The 21,861-nt window shown below is 60.1% G+C and overlaps 2 protein-coding genes across 3 annotated transcripts; one reads left to right on the forward strand and one right to left on the reverse strand.

Annotated features, from left to right (window-relative positions):
* The first annotated feature begins 446 nt into the window (after positions 1 to 446).
* LOC144929711 (peptidoglycan-recognition protein SC2-like) lies at positions 447 to 7,306 on the forward strand. Its single transcript, XM_078850122.1, is given in 6 exon segments — positions 447 to 471; positions 3,226 to 3,297; positions 4,830 to 5,031; positions 6,064 to 6,081; positions 6,083 to 6,180; positions 6,517 to 7,306. Coding segments are annotated over 6 exon segments (594 nt in total). The 3' UTR covers positions 6,696 to 7,306.
* On the reverse strand, positions 6,407 to 14,018 carry LOC144929710 (glutaminyl-peptide cyclotransferase-like protein). Of its 2 annotated transcripts, XM_078850120.1 has the most exons (7): positions 13,803 to 14,018; positions 12,596 to 12,742; positions 11,025 to 11,312; positions 10,609 to 10,761; positions 10,312 to 10,411; positions 9,677 to 9,793; positions 6,407 to 8,877 (listed from the first exon to the last, which is right to left on the reverse strand). In XM_078850120.1, the coding sequence occupies exons 1-7, from the start codon at positions 14,001 to 14,003 to the stop codon at positions 8,732 to 8,734; spliced, it is 1,152 nt and encodes a 383-aa protein (XP_078706246.1). In that variant the 5' UTR covers positions 14,004 to 14,018; the 3' UTR covers positions 6,407 to 8,731. The 2 variants fall into 2 exon arrangements, with proteins under 2 accessions (XP_078706246.1, XP_078706247.1); XM_078850121.1 differs by lacking the exon at positions 10,609 to 10,761.
* Positions 14,019 to 21,861: the final 7,843 nt, after the last annotated feature.

Below are 21,861 nucleotides of genomic sequence, written 5' to 3' on the forward strand. Positions count from 1 at the left end.
CTGTTATGCATGGAGGATCTGGGGCCGCACTGCGTCCGGCCGGCCCGTGGGATCACACGTGTGCGCTGCTTGTCTCTGGGCTGACCAGAGAGTGGAGGGGAAAGCGTGACCCGGGGCGGCAGCTCAGCATCAGGTGCGCGAGGCTTTTAATCAGCAGCTTAAGGAAGTGACAGAAAATGCTCAGAAAGGGAAGCCGCAGAATGGGGATGTCAACGGGCGGCTGGCGAGCGCCGCAAGGAAAGGGGAAGGCGGGCAAGAGGAAGGAGCCGAGGAGACGGTGCAGACGTGGGGTTGTCAGAAACGGGCGGAGGACAGTGGAAGCGGTTGCGGTGATGCTGGAAGCACCGGGGAAGCCGGCTGAGTGCAAGGACGACCCGGAGGATGTGATGGAGCAGGACAAGCCTCAGCGTTAATAAGGCAGCCGAGCCGCGTCGCAAGTTAAGAAAATGAACTGTGTGCTGGAAGGAAAAGGTTTGGGGGCACCCCGAGTAAGGAGGGGCGTGGGACAGATCGGCCCAGGGGTTCTACAGAGAACTGGGGCAGGAGGCTGCCAGCCGACCGGGCGGGTTTGTGAAGGCCGGGTGCTGGCATGCTGGCAGAATGCTTCTTAAACGCAACGTTGAAACGTGACATTGTGACAGGCCATGGCAGAAAGGCCAGGCAGGGGAGAAACCTGTCCAGGCACTAAGTCAATGGGTTCCCCAAGGGTGCCGAACAGCACCTGGTTCCACCCAGTTCTGTAGGGGGAGATGGGCCAGAGACGGCGGTTCCCTCCCAGATCCTGCACAAAGCTGGTTGGACGAAGTGTGGGTATTTTAGGAGTTCATTGCATTACAAATGCGAATGGGTCTGGAGTCTGGGACGTGATTCCTCTGGGGAAGACGTGACTCCATCAAACCCTGGGAAGGGTCAGGAATATCACAGGACACTTGTAAAACAACCGACCGGCCAAGGCACGGAAGCAAATTCCGACCTCTGCCCCCGGCCTTTCGAAGCGATGCCCTGAGGAGTGAGCCACTGGCTGCAAATGACCTGTTCCCAGATGGAGGGACCGGCCTGCGGCACTCACAGATCCCCAGGGGTCGTGTTCGCAGCAGAAGCTGTGCTGAGCTTGGAAGCACTGAAAAGCCCCTGGGTGAGTTTGACGGGCTGCACCCCAGCCGGAGCCCTGGCTGGAGTCGGGGAAGGGATCCCTGGTAAGCCTAGTAGCAGGCGGGTGGGTTCGCTGATTGGTTTAACCCGTGTTCTCGGCAGTCCTGTCACCGTAAGCACCGAGATGCTTCTTGGGGGGAGCTTGGTGGGGCCGGAGCTGTGGGGCTCATGGGGCTTGTAGCCTCGGAGGGGGCAGGAAAGCGGCCGGGTCGGCCAGTCTGACTTGCTGGGGATATCACAGTGCCAACAGGAAACCGGGAAGCCTGGAGCACCCGGCAGGAGGGAGAGCAAGGCGGGTCCTGCCCACAAGAGGTGGCGGCTGGCGTGCCAGGAGCCCAGGGCGGATGCCCTGGCTGGGCCACGGAGGGGCAGGACCAGTGCAGTTGCCCTAAGCGGTGACACCATCATCGCCCCTTCCTCAGCTACATGGCGCTCCGGCCATCTCCTAGCCTGGGGCGGCTACAGCCCCCCCTGCTGGGCCGTGAGGCTCACAGCGCCTGGCACTCGACTGCCCTTCTCCTCAGCAGATCAAGGAGCAATGGTCTCAAGTTGCAGTGGGGGAGGTCTAGGTTGGACATTAGGAAACACTATTTCACTAGGAGAGTGGTGAAGCCCTGGAATGGGTTCCCTAGGGAGGTGGTAGAATCTCCATCCTTACAAGTTTTTAAGGTCAGGCTTGACAAAGCCCTGGCTGGGATGATTTAGTTGGGGATTGGTCCTGCTTTGAGCAGGGGGTTGGACTAGATACCTCCTGAGGTCCCTTCCAACCCTGATATTCTATGATTCCCCACTTCGGAGAGGGAAACTGAGGCACTGGGCAGGGCCGGGACTTGGCCAAGGTCACCCCATGGGCAGGCCGCGTCCACACACAAACGCTGTTGGAGTGTAACTGTACCAGGCTAGTTAACACATTACAGCCCCGTTGGGGGTACAATTATAGCCCTGGAACCGGGCTAGAACTATTCCCGGACGAGAAGGGTCGACGGGTCTGACCCTGGTACCAGGCACCTGTATCCTGGTGTCACCGCACACACACTGCTGTTGGTACTGGTATAAATATATCATCAAAAGCGACCCCACCACCCCACAGTTACATCGGGACAAAAGCTGTGCGTAGGGCAGACTGGAAACTTTGGGGCAGGGACTGGCTCTCGCTGCGTGTGGCTGCAGCCTCTGGCACGACAGGGCCCCGATCTCGGTTGGGATCTCCAGGCGCTGCCTTAGTGCCCTGCAGCTGGAGTTCAGGGGAGCTGGGGCAGGCGGCGTGTCTGGATCGGTCGGAGCAGGAAATGGCGGCCCGGACGGTGGCCGACGTGCTGTCCCCCCGGTGCGGCGTTCCCCAGCTCCCCAGGCCGGGTTGTGCTCTGTGCCCAGCCTTGCCCACATTGGGATGAAGGTTCTGCCCCTGGGGTCGCGCTGCCAGGCCAGAATCGCTCCTTCCCCTCGACGCGCAGTCTGTCGGCCCCGGTCGTGCTACGGACCCCTGAGCCCTGCTGCACGAGCTCTGCTGGGTCTTCAGCAACTGCAGCCCCCTGGTGAAATCCCCCCCGACTCCTTCCTCCTCGGTGGCTGGGCTCCCAAACAGCATTGGCAAGACAGTTTATTAACCAGCTACCTGGCCCCACGCCCTGTTGCCTGCCTAGGTGCTTATAGAGAGAAGCAGCTGCCTGCGTCCGGAGCTCACTCTGCTCCCAGCTCTGCAGGAACCCAGAAGGGCACATGTCAGCCCCTCTCTGCACCCCACGGGGCGCCGGTCTCCATGAACCAGCTCTGCCCCCCAGCACAGCTCTTCTCCCCACAGCTCCAGCTGGGCAGGGGGCTGTTAGTACAGCCAGAGCCACCCCCAAGCCTGCTGCTCAAGGGGCTGCCATAGGGACCGGGGAGCTCATGGGGAAGGGGGATCTGGATGGGGATGGGATGCTGCCGTCAGGCGACAGTCTGGGCTTGGAGCCCGGGGCAGCCTGAGCACAGGGGGATCTGCTACCCAGGGGCTCTGGGGGTGTTTGGCTCCGGCCCAGCAGCGCCCCCTCCTGGGGGTGGCAGGCCGGCTGTGACGGGCGCGTGTCCCCACAGGACTGAGCGAGAGGAAGATGTTGCTGCTGACAAGGGTCGTGTGGCTCTCAGTGCTCTGCGCCGTGGCGCTTGGTGAGTTCGGATCCCCCTGGGCCAGGGGGTGGGGGGCAGGGCTGGGAATCCCTGAAGCAGCTGAGAACGGAGGGAGGGGGGGAAATCAATGATGGAGTCACCCATCAAACCTGCCCCCTGGGCTGGTGCCTTGGGCTGGACCTGCCCCTGCAGAGCTGGAGACGCCCCTCAGCTCCCGTCCAGCCCATCCCTCCATGTGGGAGGGTTGGGTCATCCCCTGTCGCCCGTTCCCCAGAGCCCTAGTGTACATCGGCCCAAGGGACAAGGCCCCTGGCCCTGCCCGTGGGGAGATGATCCCAGAGTGTCGCACACGCCCCCGCCCAGGCCGTGTCCCCTGCCAGCCCAGCGCCATCCGAACTGCCCTGGGGCACCCAAGAGCCAGAAAGTGCCAGCTCCCAGCATGCAGAGGGGCAGCGAGCTGAGGCTGTGTGGGGAGGGCAGGGAAATGGGGGCTGGGGAGGGGGGAGCAGGGGCAGAAAGAGGGTGGGGGAGAGCACGGACAGAGGGGTGGGGTGGGGTGGGGGGAGCAGTAACAACACTAGCTGGTCCCCGGCTCCCACCAAGGCCGTTAGGAGGATTCGTGCTGGGAATGTCCCTGCGGCCTAGACGTCGCCCCCGGGATCGGAGCAGGGCCCATCTACCCCGGTGTCCCGGCTCCAGCAGCGGCCAGTGCCAGATGCTCCAGAGGGAGGCGCCAGACACCCCCTAGTGGTCCATGATGGAATAACCCAGCCACAGCAGAATTTCCTTTCTGTTCCCCCCAGGTAGTGGCCCCAAGCCCCAGGGCAGGAACCCATCCAGTCCCACCCATTGTGACGCTGGCTGTCCTCGTTCTCTGATCCGTTGCTGGATCCTGCTCTTTGCCCAGTGACAGCCAGTGGCAGGGAGTTCCCCAGGCTGATTGTGCCCAATGAGCTCTTTCTCAGGGTCAGATGTTCCGACCTTCCAGTTTCTGGGGCGCTGGACTCCATCCTGTTTGTCCCGTCTCTGAAGGGACCTGGCCGAGGGGTGGCGGGGGAGTCAGCAGTGGGAAACCAGAATGATCAGGGGCCTCCCGGATGCAGAGAGACCAGAAAGGCAGAAAGGCTGTGGTGTGGAGGGGAGGCTGGAGGGATCCAAATGACCAGAGGGGGCAGACGAGACAGACAGGCTCAGAGCCGCACACCCTGGGCAAGAGCTTCCCCAGCCCAGGGTGACTTCGGAGCACCAGCCCCACCCGCCATCTCCAGCCCAGCCCTTGCTTGGCCTCCCTCCAGCCTGGCCTGGCTCCCCGTTCACCCCTTTGCTGCCACTGGTGGGTGGTGCTGCGGGGCGAGCAGGCTCCTGGCCAGGCCTCTCTCCAGCCCCGTCACATTTAACGCAGGGCTGCGCATCCCCCCCTGCGCCATGCACGGCCTTTGCTGGCCCCCACCCCCACGGCTCCAGCCCCACTCAGAGCACCAGCTCTGGGCCCGATCCTGCTGTGTGGGCTGGGGCAGGTGGGGGGCACCCCCATTAATCCAACCCTTTCTCCCCTCCCCTGCATGGCACAGGCTGCCCCACCATCGTCTCCCGCTCCCAGTGGGAGGCCCAGGTCCCAAGAAGCAGGGACCCGCTGGGGACCCCAGTGCCCTCCGTCATCATCCACCACACGGCAGGGAACCATTGCACCTCACAGGTCTCCTGCAGCCAGCAAGTCAGGGGCATCCAGAGCTACCACATGGACAAGAAGGGCTGGTCTGACATCGGCTACAAGTGAGGGGGCGGGGTGCGACTGGGGCCTCCTTTCAGCAGATAGACAGACTCCAGGCCGCTGCCCCGAGGTAGCCACGGGGGGGGGGGGGGGGGCAGCCGAGACCACACTCAGGGGGACAGCTGGGGGAGGGGGGATTCTTAGGGTGGCCAGATGTCCCGATTTTATAGGGACAGTCCTGATGTTTGGGACTTTTTCTTATATAGGCACCTATTACCTCCCACGCCTGTCCCAATTTTTCACACTTGCTGTCTGGTCACCCTAGGGATTCTCCAGAGAAGAGATTTGATTTTTATATTTAATATTTTGGGCGGAAAAGATGGAATTGGGGAGGGTGCGCCCAGAGACCCAGCTGTGGGGGGAGAATGGGACCCTGGCAAGAGGGGAGGGGGGCGGGGGCACAGAGCCCCTAGCAGGGGGAGATTGGGGGGGCAGTGATGGAGCTGGTGGGGGGATGGAGGGCCGCAGAGAGCCCCTGGGCTGTGCCAGGAGCTCAGCCGACAGACGCCTCGGGGCCTGCACCCTCCTTGTCTGTGACACCGCCCCGTGCCGGCGTTATTGACACGTTTCCCTGCAGCCGGCCTGCCGCCCCGCAACGAAAACCTGGCCAGAGATTTTGCTCCGTGAAATGCTTTGAGATGGTGATGTCGGGAGATGGAAACCCAGCTGGGAATTTCCAGCAGGGCAGCGGCTCCCAGCGCTGTTCTCCTGCCCCACATCTGGGCCCGCTACAGCCCTCACTCGACCCCCAGCTCTGTCCAGGTGGGGCCCTTGGTGCCTTCCATAAGGGGTGTTACACACAGCGCCACCTAATGGCCAAACAGTGCAATACAGGTTAGGGCCCCTCCATTCCAGTCCTTTTCCTCAGTGGGTCTTTAGCTCCATGGCAGAGGATTGAGCTTCTAGCTCTGATGGTCCCAGGTTCAAAACCAGGCGGGGCCAGCGACGACCCTGGGGGAGCTGCCGAGAGCGATGGGGAGGGGAGGGTGCGGCTGACGTGCCCATGCGGGTCTCACACTGCACTCTGCCTGCAGCTTCCTGATCGGTGAAGATAAGAGTCTACGAGGGCAGAGGTTGGAGCACCATGGGGGCCCATGCCAAGAACTGGAACAATAAGTCACTGGGAATCAGCTTCCTGGGCAGCTTCTCCAGTATGTGGTTCCCGTCTGTACAGATTTCCCTGCTAGGCCCCCAGGGGAACTAGGAAGTTCACAGCTGCTCTTGGTTCCACCACGGTGGGGCACTGGGCTGGGGCACAGGGTCAGGAAAGGGAGGGGGAGGGGGAGCGTGGCGAAGCAAATGTGTGTGTGGAGGCGGGGAGCCGCATTACCAAATGCAGCGGGGTGGGGGAGAGAGACACTGACATGGCCAATCAAGAACAGGGCTAGAGGGTGTTTATTTACTCAGGCCACATTCACATCCCCTGAGCAGCAGAGAGGGGCCAGGGGCGTGTGTGAAATTAACAGGGGGCTGCTGGTGTCCTGCAGAAACAGCCCCTGACAACACCACCCTGACCGCTGCCAAGAGCCTGATCCAATGTGCTGTCTCCGGGGGCTTCCTGAGTGAAAGCTACACCCTGAAGGGGCATCGCGACGTGAAGTCAACCCAATGCCCCGGGGACACCCTCTACTACGCCATAAGCCAGTGGCCTGAGTCTGAAGCCTGAGTCCCTGCAGCCTCGAGGCAGCCCCTCCGCCCATCGCTGCCCGCGGCTTCTGCCTGCTCGAGCAGCACCTCTGCCCCCCAGCAGGGGGCAGCCTCCCGCTTCTCGCCCACCTGCTGCCTCCTGGGGCCCGGAGAGCAGGGCTCTGAGAGTTGGGGTTATGCTCCCATCTCCCCTGGGCTCTGCTGCCCTCCTCCGGGGCTCAGATTTCTAATAGCACCTGGGAGCCACCTGCCTCCCCCAGACTGCTTCCTTCGGCAGATGCCAGGCTGAGCCCCTCGCTCCCGCCCGCAACGGGCATGTCAGCTTGGCCCGGGTCCACACACAGCCACGCCCAGGGTCTTACAGCGGCCCTGCCAATCCCTGGGCAGCTCAGGAAACGTCACCTCCATTCCCGTGTGAAACGACCGAGCAATTCTCAATCCCAGAGTCAAATCCGCCTCTGCCCCCAGCCCCCCCGAGCTCTGCAGTGAAGATTTCATCTGGAAGCCACCAGAAACTGGTCGCTAGTTAACCCCCCACAAAGGGAACCCAAGTGTCCCCGAGCCCTGACACTCGGCTCTGCCTGGCCCCCGCAGGGTCTGGCTCTCAAAGCTTTCAGCCCTCGCCCCTTTCGCCCCGACCGTCCATTCCCGCGAGCCTCTCGCACCGAGGGGGGCAAAGTGTTGGATCTTCACACAGCAGGTGCCGGGGAAGGACCCGTCGGGTGGGTCGCAGAGCCCCACAAAGGGGTTTTTAGTTCAAGTGCAATTTGCCTTTACCTCAGCGCCCCGCGGCTTAGCGCTTGCTTTGCTTGGGAGCTACTGAGCAGTGACAATAAACCAGCTTCTAGCACAGAAAAGTTGAAGCGCCGGGAATCATTTCATCTCCTGTTAAACCATCACCACCACCACCCTGCCACTGGGCTGGGCTGGGTGAGCTCAGAGGGTGTGATTATGGTCTGTCAGATTAGCACTAAGAGGCCCCCTTGGGCTAGGTGCTATACACACAGAACATGAGACAGACAGTCCCTGCCCTAAAGAGCTCACAGTCTAATTAGACAAAGGATGGGAGGGGAAACTGAGGCACAGGGAGGGGAAAAGGATTTTACCCAAACTCACAGGGCCAGTTAGTGGCAGAGCGTGGAACAGATCCCATGGGTGCAGTCAAGTGCTCTGCCCACTAGGCTGTGCTGCCTCTCAATCCAGAGGGAGGAGGTGGAGAGGAACCAAGGGGGCACTGGTTCCGCATGGGTCACACACAGTCAGGCCGGCAGCCCTGAGCTGAAGGAAGGGGAGGGGAGCTGGGGTTTGCGCCTGCTGATGGGAGCTGGGGCTGCGGCTGGAGACTGGCAGGAGGGGCCGGAGCGGAGGGAACAGCCATGCCAGGAGCAGTGTCCCAGCCCCACAGTGCCCAGGGCTGCCCAGCATGTGGGAAGGGGGCAGCAGCACTGAGGGGTCAGCTCTTTGTTACGAGAGTCGCTGTGGAGCAGCCCCCGAGCGAGGCTGGGAGCCCAGCACCCCAGGGTTGGACGGGCCCCGTAAACAGGAGCAACCCCTGGTGGGCTGGCAGCTGGAGGCCGCGCTGTAGAGAGTGCAGGTCTGGCCCCCCCCCGCAGCCCCCGGTGTCCTGCCCCTGGCACAGTCCAGGTTCAGCCCAGTTATTCCGGCTTCTGAGCCGTGGACCCCGGGGGACGCGACCAGCTGGGATCCAGGCCCCGCACTAGGAAGAGGCTATTCCAGGCCCCAGCGGCTGGAGCTCTGGAGGGCGTGTAAAGCCCAGAAAGGCCCAACCTCAAGGGGCTCAAGCAAGAGGTTTCACTCCTGGGCTGGCCACAGCCCCAGAACAGACTCAGCACAATCTCTCTTCCCATCCTCCCAGCATTGTAACACCTCCTCAAGCCCCTGCGGGGCTGCCACAGCCTGGGCCCCCCAAGCCACCTTGCCTGGTCCCTAGGGTGTTTTGGCTGCTGGCCCCATGGAGCTCGGCCCAGGAGGGGCAAAGGATCCTGCGAGGCCCAGGGAGGGGTTGGTCCCCTCACCAGGAGAGGCTCTGGGCAGTCACAGCCACAGGTACTCAGCCAGGAAGGCAGCCAGGATCTTGCAGAGGTTCTCCACAGTCGGGGGGTGCAGGTTCTGCTCCGTGTCCTCCATCGTGTGCCAGACCCACGGGAAAGGGGTGGCGATGAGGTGCAGCACCGGCACTCCTGTGGCCGGACAGATACATGGGTAGTCAGCAGGGATCCAACCCAGGCTCTGCATCACTGCAAGCACCAGCCTCTACTGCTGGAGCTACAGGAGTAATTCCACTATTGTCAGCAGTAGTAGACTATTATCCCCATGTGGCCCAGCCACTAGCGGGCGACGGGCAACATTCTAAATGCGCACACTGTCTCAGTAGATGGAGCCAGGCCCTCAGGCACGACCTGACCTTACATCTAGGAGCCATGTGCTCCCCTGACCTAGCAACAAGCAGCTGGCCAGGTGCATTATGGGAACCAGATTGGCCAGAGACATCAAGCGAGTCAGGGCCAAGTGGCTAGATAGCAATGATATGTTTATAAAGTCTTTCACCCCCAAGGATCCCAGAGCCTAAGTTCAAAATGCAGCCACCTCTGGGGTGAAGCGTGCCAGGCAGGCAAACATCATCTATAAAGCATTTTACCCCTGTAAATAACACCTAGCTCTTGCATAGCCCTTGTCCTCAGGGGATCCCAAAGCACTTTACAAAGGGGGTCAGAATGATTCCCCCCACTTCACAGATGGGGAAACTGAGGAAGACAGCAGCACAGTCAGCCAGCAGGGCAGTGGCAAAGCCAGGACCTGAACCCAGGTCTCAGTCCCTTGCTCCACTCACGAGGCCAGGCTTGTGTGGGAGCCTGGGGGAGTCTCACCACGTTTTGTCTGCACACATTCCTCCCTGGCTCCCCCGGGGAGGCCTCCCCACCTGTCCATCCCACACTGCTCTGCACCTGGACGCCCGGTAGCAAGGGGCAGGACAGGTACCTTTGCGAAGGAAGGGGACGTGGTCATCTTCGACAGGCCCATAGGTAGGCTCCCGCTGGAAGTACATCTGCTCCTGGGGGTGGGACTGCAGCAGGCCCAGCCGGTGTAGACGCTTCTCTGGGCGACACAGAGCAGAGGGTGAGGAGTGAGCTGGTTCCTGGGACCTGCCCTGCTGGGGGCGCGGCAGAACGAGCCCAACAGGGGGCCACACCTGGCCGCTCACAACAGAGCTCCCTGAGGACACGCAGACGCTGCTGTCTCCGGGAGCAGGAGAAAACGCCAGGGAGGGAGGGAGGGGGGATTTCAAACCTGACAAGTCGTGTTTGAGAGAAATAAAGTGTTGGTGAAAGATGCCAGGTCAACAGCCCCGGGGACTGAATCCCCAACTCCCAGCTCTTTCCCACAGCTGGGGATAGAACCCAGAAGTCCTGGCTCCCAGCCCCCCTGCTCTAACCACTAGACCCCACTCCCCTCCCAGAGCTGGGCCTAGAACCCAGGCACCTTTATTCATTGTCAGACAGATGCAGGACCATCAGGACTGGCGGGGGGGGGGGGGGGGGGGGGTAGCTATCCCACTACAGGTGCCTGGGGGAGCAAGCCCCCTCCCACCCCTGGAAGAAAGGAAGGTTTGGTACCAATGCCGACAAGCCGGTCGAACCAGGAGGCGGTGAGGGGGAAGTGGTTCTGGATGGTCGGGTGGCGGGCCCCCAGCAGGTCCAGCAAGACAAACAGGCTCTGCAAGGAGGCAACGAGGGGTTAAATCTGTAGGGGCCCAGTCACCCCAGGAGGATCTGAGGGAGGGATTGGTACAAGATCCAGTGCAGACAGATTGAGCCCCCCGCCTACCCCGGACAGGCACCCCCACCATCTCCCTCCAGCCTGAAAGATCCCCCAGGCAGAACTCCTCAGAGGGGCAGGCGGGCGGCTCTCACCATAGCCTGGAGCTGGCTGGTGCCCGGCTGGTGCTGAGCCTTGGCCATGTGCTCAGCCAGGTGGCGCGCCCCGTACAGGGAATCCCTCTCACTCCACTCCCCGAAGGCCTCCTCGCCGTCCAGGAACAACAGCTGCAGCGTCACCTCGGAGCCCTGGGGAGAGACACGGGGCTCGCTCAACACCTGGCGCTGCTGGACAGGTGAGGGGACTGCACCCAGGACAGCAGCAGAGCTAGGGATAGAACCCAGGAGTCCTGGCTCCCAGCTCCCCTGCTCTAACCACTAGACCCCATTCCCCTCCCAGAGCCAGAGATAGAAGCCAGGAGTCCTGGCTCCCATCCCCCCCAGTTTTACACACTAGACTCCATTCCTTTCCCCAAGCCAAGAGTAGAACCCCCAACCTGGGAAGCTCTCACCTGCTTCTTGGCCTTCAGCAGCTCCACGTCCAAGGCCGTGGCCAGTTCCAGCAGGATGGCACAGGGCATGGCCGAGTCGGTGGCCCCCAGGAAGGTGCGGCCCTGCTGGTCGCGGGGGAAGTACTTGGAGTCATAGTGGCAGGCCAGAACCAAGCGCCGCCCGGCAGCGGGGTCCAACGTGGCCACCACATTGGCAAAGCCTACGACACCCCGCGGTGTCCGGTCCTCGAAGGCATCCAGCTCTACCCGCCAGCCCGCAGTCAGCGTGGCCAGGCTATCCACAACGAACTGGGACAAGACAGAGAAGGCTTCAGGGTGCCGTCTGGGGGGAGCGTCAGGGGGCAGCGGTTTTGGGGATATCAGCAGGGAGGCCAGGGGGCTGCGGGGGGGTGGGAACTGTCTCACCCTTCTAAGGCAAGGGGCAGGGTCGGAGAGATGCTCACCATCTCCAAAGGGATCTGCCCAGTGCAATGGGGCTAGGTCAGGTTCGACAACACTCCCGCCTCGAAAAAATGTTTCGACTGTGCAAATGAAATGTTTTGATCGCTTCAAACAGTCCCATTTTCTGGGTCAAAACAACAACGTTTTGTTCTGAAATTTCAGCTAAACAGACTGAAAAAAGGTCAAAACTGAAATTAAACATGGCAAACTGACCAAAATGAACCGTTTCCATTGAGCCGAAATGGCAAAGAAAAGGTCTTGGGGTATTGCCAATATCTGAAATTTTTGTCCTGATTTGAGACAGGAAAATATTTGGAACTTGCAAAAATATTTGCAGAAGGGGAAAACCAATTCTCAAGGGCTTGACCCCCCGCACGCTGGGTCTGCAATGGACATGTCTCTGGCACAGACGCTTCCAAAATGCACTGAGCTTTCGGCACCCACTTCAAACCGGGTGTAGCTTCCCCAAGAGGTCCTGCAGACCCAACCCCAAAGATCTCCCGCATCCCTAGTTCAGGCCAGGGCTACTCCACAAACCCAGCACAGCTTTGTTGTTTGGGGTGTGGAAAGAAAAAACACAGCCCCTAGCTGCCATAGCTACACTGGCAAAAAACCCCGTGTAGATGCAGCTGTCCATGGAAGAGCACTTCTGCTGGCACAGTGCCGTTCAGGGAAATTGTTCCTACACGGGCAAAACTCTTCTGTCAGTGTCCATGCTGCTGGGACATATATCAGCACAGCAATATCCATAGGGCTTGTGTAGTGTAGACAAGGCCGCAGACTCACCCTGCCCCCATTGCAGCCAGGGCCGTATCCGTGTGGATACCGAGTTAGCTGGTCTCTCGCGCCCACTTCACACCAAAGGCAGTGACTGCCCAGGGTCCCCGGTGCAGGGAGGCAAAGCCGCCGTTTGCACCGGAGCCTGAAACCAGACAAAGCTGCCCCAGAGCAATTCCTGGCCTTGAGCCACTGGCTGCAGCTGGGGCAAACCTCTTGGGTTTTCAGGGCCCAAGCTAACTCTGGGGTCCCACGTTCCAGGGTGTCCTCTGAGCCCAGGATGTGCCCCAACCTCCGGCACAGCACAAGGACCGCACACCCCAAGGCTTCGCCCGGCCACAGCCCCCACTCACCTGCCGCACCTTCCTGTTCCCCGGGCTGCCCGGGTACCGCTCGATCAGCATGGGCTTCAGGAAGGAGTTCCAGAGGCGCCGGAGGTCCACCAGGGAGGCCAGCCGCTTCACCTGGCTGCTGGAGAGGCTCCGGGGCTTGTGGCCAAGCTGCGGAAAGGAACAGCGCTGGAATCCAATGGACCGTTCAAAACACCCCCGGCACCAGGAACGGACCCAGGGCACCCAAGCGAGAGCAGAGGGGTCCTGCGGTCCGGGTCTTGAGCCAGCGGTTGTCTCCTTCCTCATGTTCATACAGCACCCAGCACAATGGGGCCCTGCTCCGTGACTAACTCTCCCCGGGCATCCTGTCCCCAATACAGGCAGTGGATGCGAACGGGGGGGGGGGGGTGCCCTCCCGCTGCGTCCCCCTGTGCTGCACGACCGCGCTAGGGTGACGGAGAACAGAGCACAAGAGCCAGTGAGAATTCAAGGGCCTCTTCCTGCCCCCACTAGTGTCAGTGGAGGGAGGGGTTGGGGGTAGATACCAGCGCTGGTGTTCCTACTGCCTCTCCGAGGGCTCTGGGCACCCAGGGCCTCCCCCCAGCCCGCCAGCCCCAGACGAGCATCCTCCTGGACTCAGCGACACTGCACCCCATCTTAGCTCTACACGGCCGTACCGTCGCCCAGCCCCCCCTGCCCATTCCATGCCTCAGTGCGACACCCCCCTCACCCCCGGACACCCCCACCCTCCCAGGCACCCTGCCCCTTCCATGCCTCACTGCAACCCCCATTACCTGGCACCCTGCCCCCACGCCCCTCCCCCCAGGCACCCCCCATCCCTCCCAGGCACCCTGCCCCCACGCCCCTCCCCCCAGGCACCCCCCATCCCTCCCAGGCACCCTGCCCCCACGCCCCTCCCCCCAGGCACCCCCATCCCTCCCAGGCACCCTGCCCCCACGCCCCTCCCCCCAGGCACCCCCCATCCCTCCCAGGCACCCTGCCCCCACGCCCCTCCCCCCAGGCACCCCCCATCCCTCCCAGGCACCCTGCCCCCACGCCCATCATACTCCCTACCCCAACTCCCCTGCCCCCCCATGCTCCCTACCCCAACTTTCCTGCCCCTCCCTGGGCACCCTGCCCCCCATGCTCCCTACTCCCGCGCCCCAGACGCCCTGCGCACCTGCCCCCACGCCCCCTGCCCCCACGCCCCCTGCCCCGCGCCCCTCACCTGCGCGCTGGGCGGGCCCCGCGGCTGCCCCCCGCCGGCCCCGGACCCCCAGCCCAGGTACAGGCCGGCGCCGGCCGCCAGCAGCAGCAGCAGCAGCAGAAGGAGGAGCAGGCGCGGGGGGGCGCGGCGCGGGCGGGCGCTGGGCTCCGGGCCGCCCCCTCCCCGGCCGCGCCGGGCCCCGGCACCCGGCCCTTTCCGCATGGCGCCGCCGGCCGAGAGACAGCGAGCCCCGCCCACGGGGAGGGGCGCGACCAGGCCCCGCCCACGGGGGAAGGACCTGAGGGGAGCGCACGGCCAGAGGGGCGGGGCGAACTGAAGCCACGCCCCCCGCGCGGCGCGTCCCAGATAGAGTCCCTAGCCGCTTGAGGGCGGGGCGATCTGCAAGACCCACCCACAGGAGGCGGAGCCACGGCGTTATTACGGCCTGCTGGGGCGGGGACACGCCCTTAGGGGTGGGGTTACCACAGGACACACCCACAATGGGGCGGGGCCGGGTAAGGACACCTCATCACATAACGGCATATTGAAAAGGGCAACCCCTCCTCCCCCATGCACCCCTGGGTCCAACACCCCCCCAGCACAGCCCAGGGTCTGACCAGCCCCAGCCCTAACACATCTATGGGTCTGACCCCCACCTGGGCACCTGGGTCCTAACCCCCCCCACCACCATACCCTTTGGTCCGACCCGCCATTCCCCTAACACTCCCCTGGGTCCTACTCCCTCACTGCACCCCCTGCCCTGGCTCAGACCTCCCTTCCCAGAAACCACCTCTGGATCTGACCCCCCACACACACACACCCATGGGTCTGACCCCCCTTCCCCTAACAAAACCATGTGCACAACCCCTCCCAACACACCCTTGGGTACAACCCCCCCCCCCCACACACACACACTGAACCCATGACTCTGACCCCCCTTCCCCTATTACACCCACTGGTACAACCCTGCCGTGCACCCATGTGTCCAACCCCCTTTCCTGTAACACACCCCTAGGTCTGACTCCCCCGCACCCATGGGTCTGACCATCTCCAGCACACCCCTGGATCCAGTGCCTCATTCCTCTAATACACCCATGGGTCCAACCTACCCCATACACCCAAGGTCTGACACCTCCCCCCCCCCCACCATGCAGCTGACTCCTCCCAACACATTCCTGGGTCTGACCCCCTCCCTACACCCAAGGGTCCAACTCCCCCGCAACGCACCCATGGATCTGAATCTCCCCTCTCCAGTGCACCCAAGGGTTCGACCCCTCCCCGCACTGGGCCCCGATGACATGGGGATGGGTGCACATGGATGACAGGTCCATATGGAGAGAGCAAGCAGATGGAAGGACAGACCGACTATTGCAGCTGGGCCTGGAAAGCCGGGGGCAGGGGAGCGTACAGGGATCAGTGGGTGACTAGATAGAGGGTGCCCCTGCCCCCTGTGTCCCTCAATATACCAGCGAGGAAAACAGTGCTTAGAGCCCATCTGGCAGCAGCTGGAGTGACATCCCCCCGCACCCCTTGCAGCTGGCACAGGGCCCATCTGCAGCACTGATGTCACTGGGTCAATAGTGCTCACGTTCTAACCTGATGGGTCCTGCCGAGGGTGGTCTCTGCATTTGACCTTTTTCCTGGGCTGTATAATAGGGTTTATCACAGGATTTGCCCCTCACTTACATGGCCAAGAGCACAGTGTGTGCGGTTGTGTGACACACACAGGGTGTTGCCAAGTGGCCAATGCTTGTGGTTTCATCACAGTTCCCCTGGTATTTGGTGTGTCTCATAAAGCACCAGCTCCCAGAGTCATGGGATGGAGTGAGATACTCGGCTTCCATTGAAATGTAAGTTTCTAGCCCTAAAGGCTGACAACTCCCTGGGCAGGCTGTCCCTGGCTAAGGCCTTAGTACCGCACAGCTTGGTTCTGAAGCGGAGGAGCATGTCCCTTGGATAACCAGATGTGGTACGGTTCGGTTTACACTGCAGACCAGAACCGTGCCGCAGCCAACCCAAGTGCAACCAGCTGCCTCCTTGCAATCGTTATTTATTATACAGATTATTGTAGCGCCTTAGAGCGCCAGTCCCAGGCTATGACCCCTTGCGCTAGGCGCTGTACAAACACAAACAGTCCCTGCCCCAAAGAGCTGGCGATCTCCAGATAAGACACGAGCTGACAGGTGGATTCAGTCCTTGCTGGGCAGCACGACAGTCCATATGCTTGGAGCCTTTCTGGCTGCAGCGGCATCTCCCAAAGGGAGCCCTGGTGCTGCTGGGGGATTTAAACCCAAGCTGGACTCTGGGGAATGGATTCTCCCCTCCCGTAGGCTCTGGGTCCCCACACTCGGCCCCGCAGCAGTGTCGCCCATCCGCTGGCAGCAAGCAGGGTTCCCTCAGCTTCATGCGTACTAGGGGCAGCTCCTCGGATGTGCTCAGGGACTGACTCCAGCTTCGGCCCTACACGCTGCCCTTTCGTTTCTCCTTCTTACGCCCACTGTGCCACCCAGGGCCACAGGGTGGGGGAATCAACAGCTGCCGCTGTCCACAGCAGCAGCTCCCCCCACACGCACGGTGGGAGGAAAGCGAACAGAGCAGTCAGGATGGGGCAGAGGAGGAATAATGGAGCGGGGAGAGGCTGGGGGGAAACAGGGATGCGTGGGTGAGACCCAACAAACTCATCCCACCCAATTTCCAGCTTCTGGCCCTTTGGGCTGGAATCAAACCAGAAGAGAGGCAAGGTCTCCTGGCCTCTGACCCTGCAGGATCCATCACGCCCTTTGGAGGCCTTGGCTCTGGCTTGGAGCCATCTGTCATGGAGCCCTAGGGGTTGGGGCTACACCCCAGCTTTGGAACAGCCTCTCAGAGGAACCTGTCAGTGGGCCAGGCTCCCCAGAGGTCTCACTCATCCTCCAGGGCCATCCATGTGGCCTCCCCACCTCTGAGACTGAACCCCCGGGCTTCAGCCCTCCGGCCGCACCCCACAAGCTCTGCCTAGCCGGACCAGCCAGGCTCCTGGGAGAGTCCTGTCCCCCCTGGGACTGACACCCCGGCAGCACTTGCAGGGATGCTTGGCAGCGTTGGCAGACCAGTCGGGTTTATTGGTCCCTGGAGCCCAGCACGGGATGGCACCAGGTTAGCGCCGAGACATGGAGGTTAAAACATCGTCCAGCCTCTTCAGCCCAGGGCCAGCCAAGCTGGAGTGACCCCCCCACGGCCAGGCTCTGTGTCTCTCCCCATCTGACCTCCTTGGTAAGTTCCCAGGTGTCCCTTAGCCTGCCCCGAGGCAAACAATCCCTGTCCCCTCAACTAGGTAACCATGCACATGCTAGGGGAAACTGAGGCATGCATAGGCTTCATACCAATATTACAGGAAATCCCCACTTTGTCACACCATCACTACCCCCAACGCCCAGATGTTGGGAGGATGAGCACGCCGCCCCCTGGTGCCAGTTTTGTATTCCCACTGCTGCCTTTCTCTACTTGCGTGGCTGGCGTTTAAATGCCCCTAAGCCACACTGGCTTCGGAGAGGATAGCAGCTTCCACGTGCCCTGCTGATACACAGCAACCAGCAAATGCGCTGGCTTCCCCGGACTCATCCCGCGCAAGGATCATGTGTCTCAGGGAGATTTGGCCACGCACAGCCACACCTCCGAGTCCTGTGTCACTGCATTCTTGTGCTCAACAACATCAGAGCAGCCAGACTGGGTCAGGACAAAGGGCCAGTTGGCCCAGTATCCTGCCTCTGCCAGTGGCCAGTGCCAGATGCTTCAGAGGGAATGAACAGAATAGGGCCATTATCGAGTGATCCACCCCTGTCGTCCAGTCCCAGAGGTTATGGGATGCCCAGAGCATGGGGCTGTGTCCGTGACCATCTTGGCTAATAGCCACTGATGGACCTGTCCTCCAGGAGCTTATCTCATTCTTTTTTGAACCCTGTTGTACTTTTGGCCTTCCCCTGGCAGTGAGTTCCACAGATTGGCTGTCCATTGGGTGGAGAAGTACATCCTTGGGTTTGTTTTAAATGTCCTTCAGTTAATGCCTGTTAATGTCCTCCAGTGACCCCTGATTCTTGTGGTAAGTGAAGGGGTAAATAACACTTCCTTATTCATGTTCTCCACCCCAGTCATGATTTTATAGACCTCCGTCATATCCCCCCTTAGGCGTCTCTTTTCCAAGCTGAATAGTTCCCGTCTTTCTAACCTCCCCTCGTCTGGAAACTCTTCCATCCTCCTTCTCATTTCGTTGTCCACCTCTGTACCCAGGTGTGGGAAAGCTCAATCCCTGCACGCCCAGCATGGGACACCACCAGGGGAGCCCTAGTTACCTCTTCTCCCACCGCACACCCTGGGCCTACATGCAAGAGCCTCTTCTCTTTGGCAAAACGGTGGGGTTGGAAAGTGTGATCTCTCCATGCAAGGGAGCTAAGATGCACCTCAGAGGTGGCTGCCTTTCAGTGGCTGGCAATGTGAATTGTGTGTTGGCTGCTAATGCTCCATCTCAAAGCACTTTTAGCCAAACAATACTGACCAGTGGGTACAGATGACACCTGCATGTTTAGGGATTGCTCCCCCACCCACTGATATGCAGCCACCTCTATGGGATGGCACATCTCTATGTGAAATGAACCAGCTGTTTATATGGACATCCTTCATCCAGCACTGAAATGCAGCCACCTCTGGAGTGGAACACAGCAGCTGTTTATACAGGGCACAGCAATGCTACATTGCAGTTCAGGACACATCTACAATTCGCCATTCTCTTCCCAAAGTCTGTGGCGCTTCTCTCCTCCCAGATCTTGAGGCTCATACCAAGACTTCCCTTGAGGCAATGGGAGAAGTTTTTTCGAGTCATCTGGAGACGACAAGGTGCAGGTTATGTTTGTGGCTTGGGTGTGTGGGGAACAGGCACGGCATTATACAAAGCAGAAGAGCCCTGAGGGCTGATTGAAACAATTCTGCTGCTCCCAAGAAAAGCCCCTAAATCCCCTTGGCCTTTATTGCCCCAGAAAAGCCTAAAATCAGCCCATGTAGGAAAGAATAAACCAAGGTGAAGGGCAGGCTGCCTCTGACGTGCCTAGAGGGAATGGCAGATCTCTGGGCCCAGCTGCTGTGGAAGGTTAATTGCCACAAATGGGGACTTAGCCCCAAAAGGGGTGAGTAGGATGGCTGGGTTAGGACCCAGCAGCCATGGATTCTAATCCTTACTCTCCTGCACACTCCTTTTGTGACATTGAGCCACTATATTGCTCTGAGCCTCAGTTTCCCTATGTAGAATCACCCAGCTCATAGGGCTGTTGGGAGGGAACCCCTCCCTCCCCCCTCCGTGTGTGAGGCTCAGTGACAATGATGGGGGCCCATACAGAGGGGGGAGCTGAGAGCACCTAGGAGCTTGGCAATGCTCTGGGGTGAGGGTCAGGGCCCTGTGAGGGCTAGAATGTGCCATGCTCAAGGGTGAGCCAAAGGGTCCCCTGTTCTTTGCAAACTCTCCCCTCAGACCAGACACACTCATTACATCAAATACATTGCTTGCAGGGTACTTGCTCGTAAAGGGTAGCATGGGAGGTCTCTACTAAAAGCTGGCAACTTATCAATGCTCACAATCCTGGCATGATGTGCATAGGGACAAGAGGGATAAATACCAGAAAGGGAGAGGAATTATTTAAGCTCAGTACCAATGTGGACACAAGAACAAATGGATATAAACTGGCCATCAGGAAGTTTAGACTTGAAATTCGACAAAGGTTTCTAACCATCAGAGGAGTGAAGTTCTGGAACAGCCTTCCAAGGGGAGCAGTGCAGGCAAAAGCATATCTGGCTTCAAAACTAAGCTTGATAAGTTTATGGAGGGGATGGTATGATGGGACAGCCTAATTTTGGCAATTAATTGATCTTTGACTATTAGCGGTAAATATGTGCAATGGCCTGTGATGGGACACTAGATAGGGTGGGATCTGAGTTACTACAGAGAATTCTTTCCTGGGTGTCTGGCTGGTGAATCTTGCCCACATGCTCAGGGTTTAGCTGATCGCCATATTTGGGGTCGGGAAGGAATTTTCCTCCAGGACAGATTGACAGAGGCCCTGGGCATTTTTTGCCTTCCTCTGCAGCATGGGGCACAGGTCACTTGCTGGAGGATTCTCTGCACCTTGAAGTCTTTAAACGACAATCTGAGGACTTCAGTAGCTCAGACATAGCTTAGGGGTTTGTTACAGGGGTGGGTGGGTGAGATTCGGTGGCCTGCGTTGTGCAGGAGGTCAGACTAGACGATCATAATGATCCCTTCTGACCTTAAAGTCTATGAGTCTAAGAGTGGAGGAGCAGTGTCACTATACTGACATTTATGCCCTTCTGGTCTTACAGTGAAAAAGAGGATGGGGGCAGTGAGATTCCCCCGGTGAAGGTCTGTTGGGGGGAGCTGCTACCCTCCCTGGCTCACTGCTGGTGATGTAGCGCCAAGTTTGATGGTCTGCCACTGCCCCATCCCAGAACAGTCAATAGAAAGCCACCGAAAACAACTGCAAACAACCCATACCATGTGGAAGTGGAAAGGAACATTGCACCAGATGGGATCTGCCGGTGAATCGAGACAAACAATTGTTCAGTAGAACACCGCGTGGGGAGATGCCCTCTGCATCCATTCACTGAGGAGAGGCTTGGGGAGTGAGGTTTTCCTGCAAGTCTGGATCTCGGGAAGCCAGCCAGCTCTGCAATGGACTGAATGTTGGGATGGGCGGGACTAGCTGTATTAGCTAGGAAAGGTAAAAGCGAAGACCCCGTTTACATTGAATGATTTTGTTTTGTGTTGCAACCGTTTGTTTCTCACCCTCTCTTGCTAGCGGAACCTCTGTCCTTTCCTAAATCAACCTTCCTGGGGTTCATTACAAGTGCTGTGTGTCACCGGAGTGGTAGTTTAAGGTTAAACTGTGGCATGCTGCACCCTTGGGGGCAGAGGAGCTGGGATTCCTGGGGGTAGCCAGAGCCAAGGGCTGGATATCACAGGAGGGATGCAACAAAGAGACTCGGGGGCACCGAGAGTTATCCTGCAGGGTGAAGCCAGGGCTGGCATAGCTCGGAGGAGGGGGCTGGAGCAGCTCATACCCAGTTACCATCAGCCAGGCTCCCTCACGCTGGAGTTGGGGGCGGACTCACTGTTCTGGGTACCCCGAGAACTGTCACATCAAGTGGAAGGTTTTTCATCTCCCAGGGGGCACTAGGGGGCTGGGTGCCTTAGAGAGGAGATGGGGAGGCAGAGCTGCTGCAGTTCAACCCCCGGCGTGCGGCAGCCCCGAACCCCCTTTGTTCCCCTGTCCTGTCGCATTCACCCCCGGGGCCCCGTTTTCCTCGAGGTGGGCGGATGGACACGCAGCTGATGCCGTGATGAATCAGGGCACTCAGCCCCCGCAGGTCGCTTGCTGCCACCCCACACACAGCAGGGGCAAGAACTTCCCCCATGCCCAGCCCGAGGCACGGCACGTGAGCCTGGCAAGGGCCAACGCCTCGACTCTATGCAGCCACGTGTGTCCATCCACTGGTAGGGAGATTAGAAATAGTCCACCCCCCGCCACTCCCTGTCAGCTTTGATCCAGGTTGGTTCTGGAGCCCAGATGGGGAAGGGGATTGTGAGACAGGCCAGGCAACCCATAGAGATCACAGGCACCAGCATGGCATGCTGCCCTCTGCTTGGCTGGGTAGTGCCATCTCCAAAGGCAAAACCCACCCCTCAGCATGGAAGACAGGTGGCTGCATTCTTATGCTGAGTGGCCCTGCTCTGCAAGGAGCCCAGAGGCATTTCCACCCCCTAGGAACCTCATCAGACCCATCACGGGGGCCACACCCAGCCGGAAGAAACCTTTTTCATCCGTTTCCACCTGCCCAGAGCACATACTCAAGAGCCTGGAGCGTGGCTCAGGGACACATTTGGTGGAAGCCCACTGCCTTGGAAGCAGATGAGCGGCGGTTGGGTTCCAGGGCGGTTACATAAAGTGCATTGTGAGCCTGGGGGAATATGGAGATGGTTCTAGGCCATCGGCCTGGCTAATGACCAGGTGGTCCGTGCTCCAGAAAGATCCTGCACTTC

Source organism: Lepidochelys kempii, chromosome 23 (genome assembly GCF_965140285.1).
Source record: "Lepidochelys kempii isolate rLepKem1 chromosome 23, rLepKem1.hap1, whole genome shotgun sequence".
NCBI lineage: Eukaryota > Metazoa > Chordata > Testudines > Cheloniidae > Lepidochelys > Lepidochelys kempii.

Excerpts from the sequence above, each read along its gene's own strand:
- LOC144929710 (XM_078850120.1), bottom strand. The coding sequence starts at position 14,003 with ATGCGGAAAGGGCCGGGTGCCGGGGCCCGGCGCGGCCGGGGAGGGGGC. Across the intron at positions 11,313-12,595 it reads GGAACAGGAAGGTGCGGCAG|TTCGTTGTGGATAGCCTGGC; the intron begins GTGAGTGGGGGC and ends GTCTTGTCCCAG. Across the intron at positions 9,794-10,311 it reads CGACCGGCTTGTCGGCATTG|AGAAGCGTCTACACCGGCTG; the intron begins GTACCAAACCTT and ends TGTGTCGCCCAG.